The sequence below is a fragment of the Dendrobates tinctorius genome, unplaced genomic scaffold (assembly GCF_039654945.1).
Source record: "Dendrobates tinctorius isolate UK_male_01 unplaced genomic scaffold, ASM3965494v1 ptg000045l, whole genome shotgun sequence".
In the NCBI taxonomy this organism is placed as follows: Eukaryota; Metazoa; Chordata; class Amphibia; order Anura; family Dendrobatidae; genus Dendrobates; species Dendrobates tinctorius.
This window is the reverse complement of record NW_027361713.1, coordinates 9,638,288-9,658,834: the sequence shown is the minus strand read 5'-3', so window position 1 is coordinate 9,658,834 and position 20,547 is coordinate 9,638,288. Positions and strand designations below refer to the sequence as shown.

The 20,547-nt window shown below is 40.0% G+C and overlaps 1 protein-coding gene across 1 annotated transcript in view; it reads left to right on the top strand.

The window, feature by feature from the left end:
* Positions 1-12,741, top strand: part of HNF1B (HNF1 homeobox B) — a 292,983-nt gene extending 280,242 nt beyond the window's left edge. Inside the window, exon 9 of the mRNA XM_073575611.1 lies at positions 10,897-12,741. Within this exon, the coding sequence (XP_073431712.1) occupies positions 10,897-10,917 (21 nt within the window). The 3' untranslated portion in view covers positions 10,918-12,741. The remainder of the gene's footprint in view (positions 1-10,896) is intronic.
* Positions 12,742-20,547: the final 7,806 nt, after the last annotated feature.

Below are 20,547 nucleotides of genomic sequence, written 5' to 3'. Positions count from 1 at the left end.
CACTTTATTAGGTACACCTGTCCAACTGTGTGTTAAGACTTAATTTCTAATCAGCCAATCACATGGCGGCAACTCAGTGCATTTAGGCATGTAGACATGGTCAAGACAATCTCCTGCAGTTCAAACCGAGCATCAGTATGGGGAAGAAAGGTGATTTGAGTGCCTTTGAACGTGGCATGATTGTTGGTGCCAGAAGGGCTGGTCTGAGTATTTCAGAAACTGCTGATCTACTGGGATTTTCACGCACAACCATCTCTAGGGTTTACAGAGAATGGTCCGAAAAAGAAAAAAAATCCAGTGAGCGGCAGTTCTGTGGCCGGAAATGCCTTGTTGATGCCAGAGGTCAGAGGAGAATGGGCAGACTGGTTCGAGCTGATAGAAAGGCAACAGTGACTCAAATTGCCACCCGTTACAACCAAGGTAGGCAGAAGAGCATCTCTGAACGCACAGTGCGTCGAACTTTGAGGCAGATGGGCTACAGCAGCAGAAGACCACACTGGGTACCACTCCTCTCAGCTAAGAACAGGAAACTGAGGCTACAATTTGCACAAGCTCATCGAAATTGGACAGTAGAAGATTGGAAAAACGTTGCCTGGTCTGATGAGTCTCGATTTCTGCTGCGACATTCGGATGGTAGGGTCAGAATTTGGCGTAAACAACATGAAAGCATGGATCCATCCTGCCTTGTATCAACGGTTCAGGCTGGAGGTGGTGGTGTCATGGTGTGGGGAATTTTTTCTTGGCACTCTTTGGGCCCCTTGGTACCAATTGAGCATCGTTGCAACGCCACAGCCTACCTGAGTATTGTTGCTGACCATGTCCATCCCTTTATGACCACAATGTACCCAACATCTGATGGCTACTTTCAGCAGGATAATGCGCCATGTCATAAAGCTCGAATCATCTCAGATTGGTTTCTTGAACATGACAATGAGTTCACTGTACTCAAATGGCCTCCTCAGTCACCAGATCTCAATCCAATAGAGCATCTTTGGGATGTGGTGGAACGGGAGATTCGCATCAGGGATGTGCAGCCGACAAATCTGCGCCAACTGTGTGATGCCATCATGTCAATATGGTCCAAAATCTCTGAGGAATGCTTCCAGCACCTTGTTGAATCTCTGCCACGAAGAATTGAGGCAGTTCTGAAGGCAAAAGGGGGTCCAACCCGTTACTAGCATGGTGTACCTAATAAAGTGGCCAGTGAGTGTATACTACATTCATACAACATACATACTACATACATAATACATATATACTACATTCATACAACATACATACATACATAGTACATACTACATATATACTACATTCATACAACATACATACATACTACATACTACATACATGCTTCATATATACTACATTCATACAACATACATACTACACATATACTACATTCATACAACATACATACATACTACATATATACTACATTCATACAACATACATACATACTACATATATAATACATTCATACAACATACATACATACTACATATATACTACATTCATGCAACATACATACATACTACATACATACTACATATATACTACATTCATACAACATACATACATACTACATACATACTTCACATATACTACATTCATACAACATACATACATACTACATATATACTACATATATACTACATTCATACAACATACATACTACATACATACTACATATATACTACATTCATACAACATACATACATAATACATACATACTACATATATACTACATTCATACAACATACATAATGCATAAATACTACATACATACATACATGCTACATACTACATACATACTTCATATATACTACATACATACATACTACATACATACTACATATATACTACATTCATACAACATACATACATAATGCATACATACTACATATATACTACATTCATACAACATACATACTGCATAAATACATACATACATGCTACATACTACATACATACTTCATACATACTACATTCATACAACATACATTCATACTACATATATACTACATTCATACAACATACATACATACATACTACATACATACTACATATATACTACATTTATACAACATACATACATACATAGTACATACATACTACATATACTACATTTATACAACATACATACATAGTACATACTACATATATACTACATTCATACAACATACATACATACTGCATACTACATACTTCATATATACTACATTCATACAACATACAAACTACATACATACTACACATATGCTACATTCATACAACATACATACATACTACATACATACTACATATATACTACATTCATACAACATACATACATACTACATACATACTACATATATACTACATTTATGCAACATACATACTACATATATACTACATTCATACAACATACATACTACATACCTACTACATATATACAACATACATACATACTACATACTAAATACATACTTCATATATACTATATTCATACAACATACATACTACAAATTTACTACATTCATACAACATACATACATACTACATACATACTACATATATACTACATTCATACCACATACATACATAATACATATATACAACATACATACATAATATATACTTAATACATACTTCATATATACTACATTCATACAACATACATACATACTACATATTTACTACATTCATACAACATACATACATACTACATACATACTACATATATACTACATTCATACAACATACATACATACTACATGCATACTACATATATATACTACATTCATACAACATACATACATACTACATATATACTACATTCATACAACATACATACAGTACATACTACATATATACTACATTCATACAACATACATACATACATAGTACATAAATACTACCTATATCCTGCATTCATAACACATACATACATAGTACATACTACAGATATACTACATTCATGCAATATACATACATACTACATACTACATACATACTTCATATATACAACATACATACTACATATATACTACATTCATACAACATACATACATACTACATATATGCTACATTCATGCAACATACATACTACATACTACATACAGTTGTGGCCAAAAGTATTGACACCCCTGCAATTCTGTCAGATAATACTCCGTTTCTTTCTGAAAATGATTGCAAACACAAATTCTTTGGTATTATTATCTTCATTTAATTTGTCTTAAATGAAAAAACACAAAAGAGAATGAAGCAGAAAGCAAAACATTGATCATTTCACACAAAACTCCAAAAATGGGCCAGACAAAAGTATTGGCACCCTCAGCCTAATACTTGGTTGCACAACCTTTAGCCAAAATAACTGTGACCAACCGCTTCCGGTAACCATCAATGAGTTTCTTACAATGCTCTGCTGGAATTTTAGACTACTCTTCTTTGGCAAACTGCTCCAAGTCCCTGATATTTGAAGGGTGCCTTCTCCAAACTGCCATTTTTAGATCTCTCCACAGGTGTTCTATGGGATTCAGGTCTGGACTCATTGCTGGCCACCTTAGAAGTCTCCAGTGCTTTCTCTCAAACCATTTTCTAGTGCTTTTTGAAGTGTGTTTGGGTCATTGTCCTGCTGGAAGACCCATGACCTCTGAGGGAGACCCAGCTTTCTCACACTGAGCCCTACATTATGCTGCAAAATTTGTTGGTAGTTTTCTGACTTCATAATGCCATGCACACGGTCAAGCAGTCCAGTGCCAGAGGCAGCAAAGCAACCCCAAAACATCAGGGAACCTCCGCCATGTTTGACTGTAGGGACCGTGTTCTTTTCTTTGAATGCCTCTTTTTATCTCCTGTAAACTCTATGTTGATACCTTTGCCCAAAAAGCTCTACTTTTGTCTCATCTGACCAGAGAACATTCTTCCAAAACGTTTTAGGCTTTTTAAGGTAAGTTTTGGCAAACTCCAGCCTGGCTTTTTTATGTCTCGGGGTAAGAAGTGGGGTCTTCCTGGGTCTCCTACCATACAGTCCCTTTTCATTCAGACGCCGATGGATAGTACGGGTTGACACTGTTGTACCCTCGGACTGCAGGGCAGCTTGAACTTGTTTGGATGTTAGTCGAGGTTCTTTATCCAACATCCGCACAATCTTGCGTTGAAATCTCTTGTCAATTTTTCTTTTCCGTCCACATCTAGGGAGGTTAGCCACAGTGCCATGGGCTTTAATCGTCTTGATGACACTGCACATGGTAGACACAGGAACATTCAGGTCTTTGGAGATGGACTTGTAGCCTTGAGATTGCTCATGCTTCCTCACAATTTGGTTTCTCAAGTCCTCAGACAGTTCTTTGGTCTACTTTCTTTTCTCCATGCTCAATGTGGTACACACAAGGACACAGGACAGAGGTTGAGTCAACTTTAATCCATGTCAACTGGCTGCAAGTGTGATTTAGTTATTGCCAACACCTGTTAGGTGCCACAGGTAAGTTAAAGGTGCTGTTAATTACACAAATTAGAGAAGCATCACATGATTTTTCGAACAGTATCAATACTTTTGTCCACCCTCTTTTTTTTGTTTGGTGTGGAATTATATCTAATTTGGCTTTAGGACAATTCTTTTTGTGTTTTTTCATTTAAGACAAAATAAATGAAGATAATAATACCAAAGAATTTGTGTTTGCAATCATTTTCAGGAAGAAACTGAGTATTATCTGACAGAATTTCAGGGGTGTCAATACTTTTGGCCACAACTGTACATACTTCATATATACTACAGTCATAAAACATACATACATACTACATATATACTACATTCATACAACATACATACATACTACATACATACTACATATATACATCATACATACATACTACATACTAAATACATACTTTATATATACTACATTCATACAACATACATACATACTACATATTTACTACATTCATGCAACATACATACAACATACATACATACTACATACATACTACATTCATACAACATACATACATACTACATGCATACTACATATATACTACATTCATTCAACATACATACATACTACATACTACATGCATACTTCACATATACTACATTCATACAACATACATACATACTACATACATACTACATATCTACTACATTTATACAACATACATACATACTACATAATACATACATACAACATACATACTACATATATACAACATACATACATACTACATACTACATACATACTTCATATATAGTACATTCCTACAACATACATACATACATACTACATATATACTACATACATACAACGTACATACATACTACATACATACTACATATATACTACATTCATACAACATACATACATAGTAAATACATACTACATATATACTGCATTCATACAACATACATACATACATAGTACATACTACATATATACTACATTCATACAACATACATACATACTACATATATACTACATTCATACAACATACATACATACTACATGCATACTACATATATACTACATTCATACAACATACATACATACTACATACATACTTCACATATACTACATTCATACAACATGCATACCTACTACATACATACTACATATATACTACATTCATACAACATACATACATACTACATAATACATACATACTACATATATACTACATTCATACAACATACATACTACATACATACTACATATATACAACATACATACTACATACTACATACATACTTAATATATACTACATTCATACAACATACATACATACTACATATATACTACATTCATACAACATACATACATACATACATAGTACATACATTCTACATATATACTACATTCATACAACATACATACATACATAGTACATACTACATATATACTACATTCATACAACATACATACATACTACATACATACTTCATATATACTACATTCATACAACATACATACATAGTACATACATTCTACATATATACTACATTCATACAACATACATACATAGTACATACTACATATATACTACATTCATACAACATACATACATACTACATATATACTACATTCATACAACATACATACATACTACATATATACTACATTCATACAACATACATACATACATAGTACATACAACAGACATACAACATACATAAAACATGCTACAGACGTACAACATACATACTACATACAAACTACATACAATACATTCATTGATTAATAACAAAATAGACACCACAATAGGAAAATAATAAAATATTGTATCAATCTACCTATAATAACAATAATGAAATCAAAATAGTGTACATATTAAATTATTCCTTGTATGTCATAAATTTGAATGGAAACCATTCAATACTGTAATAGAAACAAACCACTATGTATGGACCATCAAAAATAGAAAGACAATGGGACTGGAATATATATTAAAACAAAATATTTTTATTCTTTAATTAATTCAATACAGGCAATCATAGATAGTGTAAAAGCAAGTGCCAAGGGCAAACCTAAAAAAATTATTAATTACTCTATACAAATGTATGATCATTCATACGGACTGTCTGATAAAAGGTATCATAACATGATATAGTATATCTCCATACCACACAAAGATGTCAATAAAGAATTTAATATATATAAAATGTAAACAATATATAAACTAGCGAATATATCAAATTACCACATACCACAGCAGAATAATTCTGTCCACAATTGGGTTATAAACTAGTATATAAATCCATTTTAATCATATGTCATAGTAGTATTGCCGGGCAATACCTTGTGGCTGTCTCCATATTACGGGTATGTTACATGTATATTGGCTCACATAGTTTGAGCATCATTCCATGGTCACACACTGTGTTATAGGTCTATTCACTACTATGACATATGATTAAAATGGATTTATATACTAGTTTATAACCCAATTGTGGACAGAATTATTCTGCTGTGGTATGTGGTAATTTGATATATTCGCTAGTTTATATATTGTTTACATTTTATATATATTAAATTCTTTATTGACATCTTTGTGTGGTATGGAGATATACTATATCATGTTATGATACCTTTTATCAGACAGTCCGTATGAATGATCATACATTTGTATAGAGTAATTAATAATTTTTTTAGGTTTGCCCTTGGCACTTGCTTTTACACTATCTATGATTGCCTGTATTGAATTAATTAAAGAATAAAAATATTTTGTTTTAATATATATTCCAGTCCCATTGTCTTTCTATTTTTGATGGTCCATACATAGTGGTTTGTTTCTAATACAATACATTCATACAGTCATACAATACATACATATAGACATACAGTACATACAACATAGAGTACATACTCACCATCACTTGTCACTTTGATCCCCGTAGCCAGTGTCTGTAAAAAATATTAAAATAACAAACAAGCAATATACTCCCTGATCCGCAGAAATCCACGAGTGTCCCACGACGATCTCCCGTGGAGAACAGCAGCATCAGCTGATGCGACCGCTCTCTAGGGGCACCAGGAATACAGTGACGGGAGGTAGGTATCCTTCCGCACTGTATTCCTCCGCCACTGTAAAAAATAGTCCCTAGTCTCACTTTTGGCATTGCTGTGTGAGAAAGTTCCACTCAGCTTTTGCCATAAAGTGAGACCAGTGAACTATAGTAACCTCTCAGTAATGCACTGCAGGAGATCGTCGTGGGACACTCGTGGATATCTGTGGATCAGGGATTATATTGGTTGTTTGTTATTTTAATATTTTTACAGTGAGATGACACTGGCTTTGGGGATCAAAGTGACAAGTGATGGTGAGTATGTACACTGTGTTATATGTACTGTATGTCTATATGTATGTATTGTATGTAGTATGTATGTAGTATGTATGTAATATGTATGTTGTATGTATGTTGTATGTATGTAGCATGTTGTATGTATGTAGTATATATGTAGTAAGTATGTAGTATGTATGTATGTATGTTGTATGAATGTAGTATATATGTAGTATTTATGTATGTTGTATGAATGTAGTGTATATGTAGTATGTATGTATATATGTATGTATGTTGTATGAATGTAGTATATATGTAGTATGTATGTATTATGTAGTATGTATGTATTTGTATGAATGTAGTATATATGTAGTATGTATGTAGTATGTATGGTTTTTGTTTTTTTTACTTTCAACACATTAGCCGGATGATGGGACTACTACTGTCCCATCATTGGCTAATGTGTCAATCACTGTCAATGTAGCAGGCATAGCCCGATGGGACTTGTAGTCCCATCGGACGATGCCTGCACACACATGCAACCCCCGGCAGGCCCGCACAGACCCCTGGCAGGCCCGTACAGACCCCCGGCAGGCCCGCACAGACCCCCGGCAGCCAGCACAGACCCCTGGCAAGCCTGCACAGACCCCCGGCAGGCACGTACAGACCCCCGGCAGGCACGTACAGACCCCTGGTAGCCCGCACAGACCCCCGGCAGGCCCACACAGACCCCCGGCAGGCCCGCACAGACCCCCGGCAGCCTGTACAAACCCCCGGCAGGCCCGTACAGACCCCCGGCAGGCCCGCACAGACCCCCAGCAGCCCGCACAGACCCCCGGCAGGCCCGCACAGACCCCCGGCAGGCCCGTACATACCCCCGGCAGCCCGCACAGACCCCCAGCAGGCCCGCACAGACCCCCGGCAGGCCCGCACAGACCCCCAGCAGGCCCGCACAGACCTCCGGCAGGCCCGCACAGACCGCGCATCATGATGACATTATTTCTGCAGCCAATCACAGCCATGCCATTAGTTAACATGGCTAACACAACTGGCTCATTGCATTATGGGAACTTACGATTCCGGTATTCGATATTGTAAAAATATCGGTACTCGGTATCGGAACTCCGATACAGTGAATATTGGCCGATACCCGATATTTGCAGTATCGGAATGCTCAACACTAGTTATCAGAGAAATCTTATTTCTCCTCGAGGACTGATCTTTTGTTCTGAATATTCTCAATTTGTGGGTAAAATCTGTATTCAGTGAAGACAGAATGTTACAACCCTGAGACAGCATATTTCCCAGAGGAGCACTGTCTCCTCATCTCATCATGTTTGACATGTCGGGGGTATAAAGAGAAAGGAGGAGATAGAGGCAGTTCCCTCCCTTCTACATAGAATCTTATAAAATCTCCTATCTCAGTAATGTAACAATCTTTGTTCATTGAATACATTGCCTGGAGATGTAATAATTACCGTGGGAAAGTTTCTGACTTTTTTCCCACGGTCATTAGTTCATTCACAGATCAGCCGGGGACTCCCGCTGATGTCACTGAGGCTGCGGGGAGTCCCCGGCTGATCTGTGAATGAACTAATGACCGTGGGAAAAAAGTCAGAAACTTTCCCATGGTAATTAGTTCATCTCCAAGCAGCCAGGGAGGCTGTGCAGAGCTGAATCAATTCATTTTGGAGTAGATTACAGTGAGGCTGCTCGCATTAGCACCGGTCCTCATTGTAAGCTACTTAACCCCTTCTGATGGATTGCAGTGTGGGACATGACTGAACGGCGGAGAGGTAAGGATATTGGTGATTTTTTATGGTTGTTTTTTTGGAGGTCATGGTTTTTTTGGGGATTACCAGAGTAATAAAAATTTGTCAAAAACTTGGTGTATTTATTTGATTAAAAGACTTTTTAATTAATGTCTGTGTGTGGTTTTTAACCCTTTCTCACGATAGGGTTAATAATGGATCTGTGTCTTATTGACACCTCTCCATTATTAATCGGCTTAATGTCACCTTAGGATCGAATGGTGACATTAACCCTTTGTTATATTAACCCATTCGCCACTGCTAAAGGGCAATGGGAATAGAGAGGATAAGTGCCAGAATTGACACATCCTATAGATGTGCCAGTTCTGGGGTGTCTGGGGGCAGATTTTTGTAGCCAGGGGGGGGCCAAAAACAATGGTCCCTCTCATGGCTATTAAAATCTGCCCTCACTCACCTGCTTTACCTCTCTGGTTGATAAATTAACGCGGGAGCCCACGCATTTTTTTTTACAACGAATTAACCCCTTAAATTAACACCTACACCTCCCGAATTTTGCACACAAACCCTCATCTAATTATTAGTCAGGAACATATAAAAATACATGAAATTAAATGGTTTACTGTATGTAAACCATGAGTCATTTCATGTCGGGTTGGGGAATAATTTGACAGAAGCCGGCAATTGAATTATTCTGCTATGAAGAACTCTGTGAAATAGAAATATATATGTGTCTCAATGACATGTATATATATATATATATATATATATATATGTATTCTATGTGTTTAGATCTATTCTTTCATTTGGATTTGAAAACCTGTCATTGGACTCCATTATATGTCCGTTTTGCAAGCCTGCGAGAAAAAAACAGTATAAGGATGCCATACGGATTACATACGGATGCTTACATGAGAAAAATAGGGACCATTTATGCATATTACGGACGTAAAATATGGTCCGTATTTTTCTACCTTGTGTGTGACTCCAGCCTTAAAGTTTTTTCATAGAATTCTGGTGTCACTTATCTTAGCAATGTTTGCAGAGAACATTTGCAAGATGGCAATTTCGCCACCATGTTTGATCTTTATATTGCACACAAGACTTCTGCAATAAAGCTTTTTAGTGTGTTTCCTCTTTAGGAAGTTCTTTCCTGATGCTTGCACATATCTTTCTTCCATGCTTTCCCATGCATGCATACCTATGTATATGTCTCAGTGCTATGCATTGTTAAGAGTAAATGTACATATTCCATGGCCAAGTTACAGAGTCATAAACCTCATTTGCTAGATACCATAAAACAATTTTGTTAAATTAGGGTAATTTATCATAATTAAAACCGGTTTCAAAAAATATTTTTTTCTTTACCCTTTGCAGTGTCCTTTGCAAGCTTGGTAATATCCCGTTGCACTTATCTTGATTTCTACATAGCTACATGAACATCTTGGAGAAAATATCTAGGACGTTGTGATGTTGCCCTGTGGAACTGACTCTAGATCAATTTCAGATTCTGGATGGTTGGGAGTTGCAATCTCTGAAGAAGATGGGAACACTTTAGAGATGGATGTTCTATAATCTCCTTGAAAGTATGTAATTTTCAGTCTCCTTCTCAGGTGGTTTAAAGACTTTAGTGTTCTACCTCAGTCTCATAAACCAGACATGACATTGAGATTGAAGTTGATAAAGGACATTACTTAATTTGTTGGAGAAACTACAAGCTCATGAGGTGCGCACAGAATGCTTTTAGAAGACTACGATGAAAACTGGAATGTCAGAAACTGAAAATAAGACACAATGCTGAACTGAGCCATTGTAAATGTTGTTGGAATAAAACTGCAAAATATTGCCATTGATGATAATCTGTTGAATAGCTGTAAATTGTAAAAAGTTCAATTATTTTGTATATATAATATAAAGTATGAGTTTGTTTAAAGGGATAGGTCAAATAGGCAAAATAGATAGCATTTGATCAATATACATGAAGCCATTGGACGACTTTACCATGTTGCACAAATAATGTGTTCTAATGTGGTATATTGCACAACATGCAGGCCTAGATATCATCGTACTGATATCATTAGAACCAGTATGTAAGAGGGCTAGTTAGTAATTTTTGCTGTGGCTCTTGACAGAAAGAGAAAAATACATTATGCTGGTCAGTAACCTTGAAGTGATTTGCTATATCTTTGTTCTTGTATCACTGCCTTTGATTAACACGCAGAACAATTCATTGAATAAACTTACATGTTTTATTCTTACTTTATTTTTTGGATATTTACACTTATGTCTTAACACATGTACAAAGCTGAGAGGACAGGTGCTAGGTGTAGCAGAATGGTTGACCCAACAGAAACTAAAATCTTAAAAATGTATTTATTTAGTGTTGTCCAAATCTTACCTGTTGTGGTGTACACCATAACCATTTCTAAATTTAGTGATCATAAACCAGTTGTTACTCAGCTGAGAACAGAAGTTAGTTGGTCATATGATCCTGTCATGTGATCCATTTCCTTACCTGACTACCCACACAATCATCCAAATACAGTTGTCATTGGGAGATTGACATATAGAAATCATCAAACTGCTGTGCTAGAACAAAGGTCAGCTAAATTCCCCACTTTCCTAAAAGGAAGGGAGAAAGGAGAAAAAAAAGCTAAACATATTTAAATCATTAGGCATGGAAGGGGTAACATCAGAGGATATTTATAATTGACCATTTCTACTATTTTTCATACCATGGTAGAGATCACATAACACAAAGCAGTCCATTTCTGTCTGAACAGTATTACTTTAGATGTCCTTTTAAATTTACTGTACATTTATAACTGTACACAACATGCAATGTCTTTTTTAAAGATTATCTGATAATGTTTTATATGTAACAGTATTAATTTAATTCTGGTCTTCTGTGTCATTGTAATGTTTTGAAATAATATGTGTATCTAATGATACTACAAACATAGTGTTCACACTGGACAAATTCTTCCCACTACAGATTTTTGGTAGAAGATTTTTCACTCCTGTGCTAGAATGAAAGAGAACAAGTTGACAAAAGTCAGATCACCAGCTTACTGCCAAAGATCCAGTTCTATATAGGGAAGGAAGATTTCACTTGATTTCCTGTCATATATTTGTGTGTAAGAAATTGAAGCCAATCTTTTTTAATCATATTTATATTTGCTGTAATGTAAATGTTTCAAGTAAAACAAAAATTTGCAGAAACTGCTTGATGTTTATATGATCCTTTGACTATAACCATACAATTCAAGCAATATGAAATCATAGAGTATATGACAACCAGATATTGTAAGGCCTCATTAATACTCATGACAGTGGGCTACAGTTGTTAGTTACAGTTGTTGTCCGGTCCGATGGACATAGTTGGCCTTGATCTGGCACTTCCTCTCTTCTTGCTTTGTCGGGGATGACATGTTCTACGTCATCCAAAAGTGCGCCTGCACAGGAGCGCGGTGCTTAGGAAACTGATTGGATGACAAAGAACAAGTCATCCACACAAAGCTTAAAGAGAGGAGGCACCGGATCAAGTCCAGCGACGCCTATCGAACCAGACTGCTGCGTAGATGAGTATAATAAATGCTAGTTTTTGTTTTATGGAGAGCGCATTGGGGACATATAGAAAACATTCTAGAGTCCTGTCACATAGGGCTTACAGGTGCTAGCGATTCTTTATATGGGAATAACCTGGTTATAGCTTACCTTTAACACTGTGACAATCAACCAACTAATAATAATAATTTTATTTCTATAGCGCCAAGATATTCCGCAGTACCTACTGGTCCAATAAGACTCACAATAGGAGAGCCTTATTGCAGGCCCTCTCATGTCCAGCTATTTAACCTAAACCACATGATCACATGTTCGTTACATCATTGCAGGTCCTATCAGTACACAAGCCCGTGGAAATATGGTGAGCACCTGCCCACCCACTCTATGGGTGCCCAACTAAATCCAGCCCGTGTAAGCAACTTTAGTTTAACCCTCTCAACACATAGTGTTGGAGGAAACATGTCCTAGTTTCACATCACTGATGCTATTATGAGTAGTGACACATATCTCCCCTCAGTGAGACACACATCTCCCCTCAGTGACTCTATCACTATATATGTATATACTGCTCAAAAAAATATAGGGAACACTTAAACAACACAATATAACTCCAAGTCAATTACACGTGTGTGAAATCAACATGTCCAGTTATGAAGCATCACCGATTGTGAATCAATTTTTCCTGCTGTTGTGCAAATGGAACAGACAGCCGGAAGAAATGATTGGCAATTAGAAAGACACCCCCTATAAAGGAGTGGTTCTGCAGGTGGGGACCACAGACCATTTCTCTTTTCTCATCCATTTTGGCTGTTGCTTTGGTCACTTTTGCATTTTGCCATTGCTCTCATCCTTAGAGGTACTGTACAGTAGCATGAGGCAGTGACTACAACCCACAGAAGTTGCTCATGTAGTGTAGCTTATCCAGAATGGCACATTAATGCAAGCTGTAGCAAGAAAGGTAGCTGTGTCTGTCAGCGCAGTGTCCAGAGGATGGAGACGCTACCAGGAGACAGGCCAGTACACCAGGAGACGTGTAGGGGACCATAGGAGGGCAACAACCCAGTATCAGAACCGCTATCTCTGCCTTTGTGCAAGGAGGAACAGAAAGAGCACTGCCAGAGCCCTGCAAAATTACCTCCAGCAGGCCATAAATGTGCATGTGTCTGCACAAATGGTTAGAAACTAACTCTATGAGGATGGCCTGAGCACCCGATGTCCACAGATGGGGGTTGTGCTCACAGCCCAACACCATGCAGGACACTTGGCATTTGCCATAGAACACCAGGATTGGCAAATTCGTCACTGGAGCCCTGTGCGCTTCACAGATGAGAGCAGGTTCACACTCAGCAACATGTGACAGACGTGACAGAGTCTGGAGACTCCGTTGAGAGCAATCTGCTGCCTGCAACATCTTTCAACATGACCGGTTTGGCAGTGGGTCAGTAATGGTGTGGGGTAGCATTTCTTTGGAGGGCCGCACAGCTCTCCATGTGCTCACCAAAGATAGCCTGACTGTCATTAGGTACCGAGATAAGATCTTCAGACCCCTTGTGAGACCATATGCTGGTGCGGTTGGCCCTGGGTTCCTCCTTCTGATGCAGGACAATGCTAGACCTCATGTGGCCGGAGTGTGGCAGCAGTTCCTGCAAGATCAAGGCATTGAAGCTATAGACTGGCCTGCCCGATCCCCAGACCTGAATCCGATTGAGCACATCTGGTACAGCATGTCTCGCTCCATCCACCAACGTCACGTTGCACCACAGACTGTCCAGGAGTTGACAGATGCTATAGTCCAGGTCTGGGAAGAGATCCCTCAGGAGAACATCCGCAGCCTCATCAGGAGCATGCTCAAGCATTGTAGGGAGGTCATACAGGCACATGGAGGCCACACACAATACTGAGCATCATTTTGACTTGTTTCCACTTTAATTTTGTCTTGTTTTGATTTTCATTTTGACTTGTTTCCACTTTCATTTTGGGGTCTCTCCAATTCCAGGCCTCCATTGGTTTGGTTCAAAAATTTGATTTCCATTGATGATTTTTGTGTGATTATGTTGACAGCACATTCAACTTTGTACAGAACAAAGTACTCAATGAGAATATTTAATTAATTTAGATCTAGGATGTGTTATTTGAGTGTTCCCATTATTTTTTGAGCAGTGTATTATACTTTTCCCAAGATTCCCTTAAAATACTTTTGATTTAAAAGTCAGGTAATAAGAGCAACATATGTTCTTTTATAGTTCCCCACTACTAGAAAGTGAAATTCCTAGAACATAGTAATAATACGACCACGCACCCTGGTACTTATTGACGGGGGACAGATTATTACGTCAAGGCGATCGTGTACGCACACAAGCTGTGCGCACGCGTTTGCCGCCGGGTGTCAGCTGATTCTGACAGCCCCTCTGCCCTTGGATCGGAGACTTGGCAGCATGACGCGGGGTCTCGATCATTACCATGGTGACCCGATGTTGTCATGACGACAGCTGGGTAACCAGAGCTAGTAAAGTTGCTAGATCATGCTCAGAGCATGATCAGCAACTTTATCTGTCAGGGCAGAGCTGACAGTTTTCATAGCACAGGGATTCTGAAACATTTTTTTAAATATTTGTAAAAATATAAAAAATATAACTAAAAAAATCATAAGATATTGTACCCATAAATAAATATTTGCATGAAAAAAAGTACACATATTTGGTATTGTCATATCAGGAATAATCTGACTAGTTAACCCCTTTAGTGAACACCATAAAAAACAAGGCAAAAAACAATGCTTTATCATCTGTGAGATAGCGCTCCCTGAGTGTGTTGGGGGACACTCACTTGGCAATGGGATTAAAGCACACAGGAATGGTTTCTCACAAAAAACAGTCTTTTACCCTTCGCCACGACAGCACCCACTGGAGGTATCGGATCCGCCCCATTTGGAACAGGAAACCCTACAGGAAAGATAAAAGGGGGCGGTCCGCCTTTCCTCCTCAGTTTTGGTTTCCTGTTCCAAACGGAGCCACGATATCCTTCAGGAAAGAATACCTGGGCCAGGCATGCCGCCTGTGCAGTCTCCATGTGAACGGCAGGGGCTGCGGTCCGGAGGCAGCGTCGGGGGAGATTCCGCTAGATGGCTCCCCCCTCGTCTGGTGAACGAAGGGTGATGACGGGGTCCGGGGAGGGCCGCCCCGTCTCACCCAGGAGAGCGCCGGTAGGCACCGGGGTGCACCGCTACTGGGAGTGGTAAGAGCGCCAGTGGCGCAGAACAAAGAAAAAAAAAAAAAAAAGAAGAGGTTTTTTTTTTTAAATAAAAAGCGCCAGCAACGGTGGCGGTGCATAGAGAGAGGGACCGCATGGAGAGCGGGGGTCGCACATCAAAGCGGCGCGGTAGCCGGCCGGCGCAGAGTCTCCTGACCCCCCGGAAGTAATGGTTGAACTTCCGGGGCGGGATGGCTGAGAGCGCGTCGGGGCATGCGCGCGGTGATCCCAGGGAGGAGGAGCAACTTCCGGGGGGACGGCAGGAAGAAAAAAAAAAAAAAGAGGCAAATTATTTAAACAGCGGCGCAGCTGAGCGGCGATGCAGCAATGTCGTCCCCAACGGAAGCGCACGCTCCAGCGGGGGATTCTGCAGGAGGTAGCTCCACCAGGGACCGCAACACCGGCCGCAGGAATGAAGCAGGAGAATCAAGGCCTAGGACGGGATCTCAGCCATCTGATCCGGTAATATAAGGCTTCACTGGGTGAGTGTGCAAAGTATATACTCTGCCTACTAAGCTGACCTCTCCCCCCCCCGCCTTGGTGTCCCCTTCTAGACAAAGAAAAAGGATAAATCCAAGCATAAAGAATGTGCGTTATGCTCTGAACCTCTCCCTGACTCCTACCCTAAGAAGCTCTGTAAGCAGTGCACCAGAGAGACAAAGCAGGGGGCCGCATTGTCGACAAAAGACATTAGAGCTATAATCAGGGAGGAGATACAGGCTATTAACCGCGCCAAAACTCCCTCAGATACTGGCAGCAAAAAGCAGTTAACCCTCAGCTCAGAGTCAGAGGAAGAAGGGGGGTTAATCTCTGACTCCTCACTCACATCCTCGTCGTCATCAGACATGGAGAGACGGTCATGTTTCCCCCTGGATAGTGTGGACAACCTAGTCAAATCGGTGAGAAGCACTATGGGGTGTGAGGAACCAAGGGGTGCCCAAACCGCACAAGACATAATGTTTGCGGGATTGGCGGAAAAGAAAAGGAGAGCGTTCCCGGTAATACCGGCAATTAAGGCCCTAATAAAGAGGGAATGGGAAAAACATGACCAAAGAAGTTTTCTCCCATCAGCCTCAAAAATAAAGTATCCATTTAGCGATGAGGAGCTATTAAAATGGACCAAAGTGCCAAAAGTGGATGCCGTTATATCCTCTACCTCGAAACAATCGGCTATTCCAGTAGAGGATGCAGGCTTGTTGGCAGACCCGTTAGACCGCAAGGCAGAATCATCATTGAAGAGATCTTGGGAATCTACCACGGGTATTTTTAAGCCAGCGGTAGCCAGCACATTCACCACTAGATCTATGCTCGTGTGGTTGGACCAGCTGGATCAACAAATCGAGCAAAAGGTGTCCAGAGAAAAATTACGGGCCGCTATCCCATTAATTAGAGGTGCAGCTGCCTTTATGGCTAATGCGTCGGCGGACACTCTACGGCTGGCAGCAAGATCAGCAGCTCTTGTGAACAACGCCATAAGGGCGTTGTGGATGAAGAGCTGGAAGGGGGACGCGCAATCAAAGGCTAAGATTTGTGCAACCCCATGCAAGGGTGAGTTTCTCTTCGGGAAAGAGTTAGACACCATACTCGCCAAAGCAAAGGAGAGGAAGTCGGCCCTCCCTGACCCTTCTATCCCTTTCTATAGGAGAACCTTTAAGAGGCGACCGTTTGGAAGAAGGAAGCAAACGGAAAGATCAAATAGATGGGCCACAAAAGAAGAGAAACAAAAGGGTACCATGTTCAGGGGTCCAACATTCCGAAGGGAAAATAGAAATTAAAAAATCAGACCCACCTGTAGGGGGTAGATTACGGTTCTTTTATCCAAAATGGGAACAAATATCCTCAAACCCATGGATCTTGGGTATTATTAAAGAAGGAATGAAAATAGAATTCCTTCAAAACCCTTATGATTTCTTTATCCTAACCCGCCTTAACTCTATGGCCCAACAAAAGGCCCTCGAAGAAGAAATTCTGAGCCTACTATGCAAGGGGGTTTTAGTGGAGGTCCCAGAGGGACAGGAAGGTAGAGGCTTCTACTCTCCTTTATTTTTAATTTCCAAACCAGATGGTACGTTTAGAACAATTATTAATTTAAGGAAGCTTAATACGTTTATAAAAAATTATAAGTTTAAGATGGAATCAATCAGATCCACCATAAAGCTTCTCTTTCCAAATTGTGTGATGGCGGGAATTGACTTAAAAGATGCTTACTATCATCTTCCTATCCATAATAGATACCAAAAATATCTAAGGGTCGCAGTGGTGTTCGATGGCAAGGTCCGTCATTTTCAGTACACAGCCATGCCTTTCGGCCTCTCTACAGCGCCAAGAATCTTCACCAAGGTGATGGCAGAGGTGATGGCCTATGTTCGTCAAAAAGATACTTTAATCGTACCTTACTTAGACGACTTCCTAATAATCGGGAACTCGGATACCCAATGTACCGAAAGAGTGGCTGATGCAATCTCATCTTTGCAGGACCTAGGCTGGATCATCAATATACAGAAGTCCAGGCTCGTTCCGCAATCCCTCCAGATGTTTTTGGGGTTCCAATTGAACTCCATAACCCAGAAATGTCTACTTCCTCAGGTAAAGATTGCACTAACAAAAGACAAAGTAGAGGCAGCCATAGATAGACCACGCATGTCTCTGAGAGGGGCAATGTCGCTATTGGGGTCGCTAGATTCCTGTGCCCCTGCAGTCCGGTGGGCCCATTATCATGTCCGCACACTTCAGCATCAGATCCTCCAGGAGGAGAGGCGACATGGTGGTCACCTCGAGAGCAAGATAACTCTAACTCAGGAGGTCTTGACTTCTCTGGAATGGTGGTTAGATGATGACCATCTATCCTCAGGAGTCCCATGGGTCATAGTACCATCTGGTATCCTAACCACCGACGCTAGCCCCCAAGGCTGGGGAGCCCATATGGGGAATAGCTTTTGTCAAGGAAGATGGAATAGAGAGGAAAGAGAATACTCATCTAATTTAAAAGAACTGACAGCAGTATACTATGCTCTACATCATTTCCTTCCACAGCTCCAACAGAAACATGTCAGGATCTTGTCGGACAACACCACCACAGTGGCCTACATAAACAGACAAGGAAGTACTCGATCAGAGACTCTGATGTCTTCTGCGGCAAGAATCTTAAGCTTAGCCGAAAGCAATTTGTTGTCCCTCTCAGCTCTTCATATCAGAGGAGAGGACAACCAAGAAGCAGATTTCTTAAGCCGACACACACTTCGGCAAGGGGAGTGGTGCCTCAATCACCAAATCTTCCAGATCATAGTAGCTCTATGGGGGCATCCTCAAGTGGACCTCTTCGCCACAAGGGAAAACAGACAAACAAAGACCTTTGCTTCCCTGTCTCCAGCAGATCACCCAGACATACTGGATGCCCTCCAGGCCTCATGGAAATTCAAGCTGGCATACGCCTTCCCTCCATTGATTCTCCTGCCACAAGTGATTCGGAAAATCAGAGAGGAAAAGGCGAGAGTAATCCTGATAGCACCATTCTGGCCCAAGAGACCGTGGTTCTCGTGGCTACGAACTATGTCAGTGACAGATCCTTGGGTTCTCCCCTCAAACCCCAACCTACTCTCCCAAGGCCCTTTCTTCCACCCTCAAGTGGACAACTTACACTTGACGGCGTGGAACTTGAAAGGCACCTATTAAGATCAAGAGGGTTTTCGGAATCATTAATTACTACGCTCCTACAGAGCAGGAAGCAGTCCACAACCCAAATTTATAAAAGAATATGGAAGAAATTCCTACAGTTTCATACAGCATCTCATACAGCAGAAGTCCCGATAGTTCCTATCTTAGAATTCCTACAAAAAGGGAAGAAATTGGGCTTGTCAGTAAACACACTGAAAGTACAGGTGTCTGCGTTGGGGGCGCTGTATGGCCATAATATAGCAGGGAATAAGTGGATATCACGATTCATTACAGCATGTGAAAGAATAACTCCGGTTCACATACCCACAATCCCTACATGGGACTTAAACTTGGTGTTAGATGCCCTGACAGAAGAACCTTTTGAACCGATAGATACGATATCCCTTAAATATTTATCATTTAAGACAGCCCTCTTGGTAGCACTGACATCCGCTAGGAGAGTGGGTGATATCCAGGCCCTGTCCATAGATCCACCCTTTTTGCAGGTATACCGGGATAGATTAATATTAAAGCCAGACCCCTCATACCTGCCTAAGG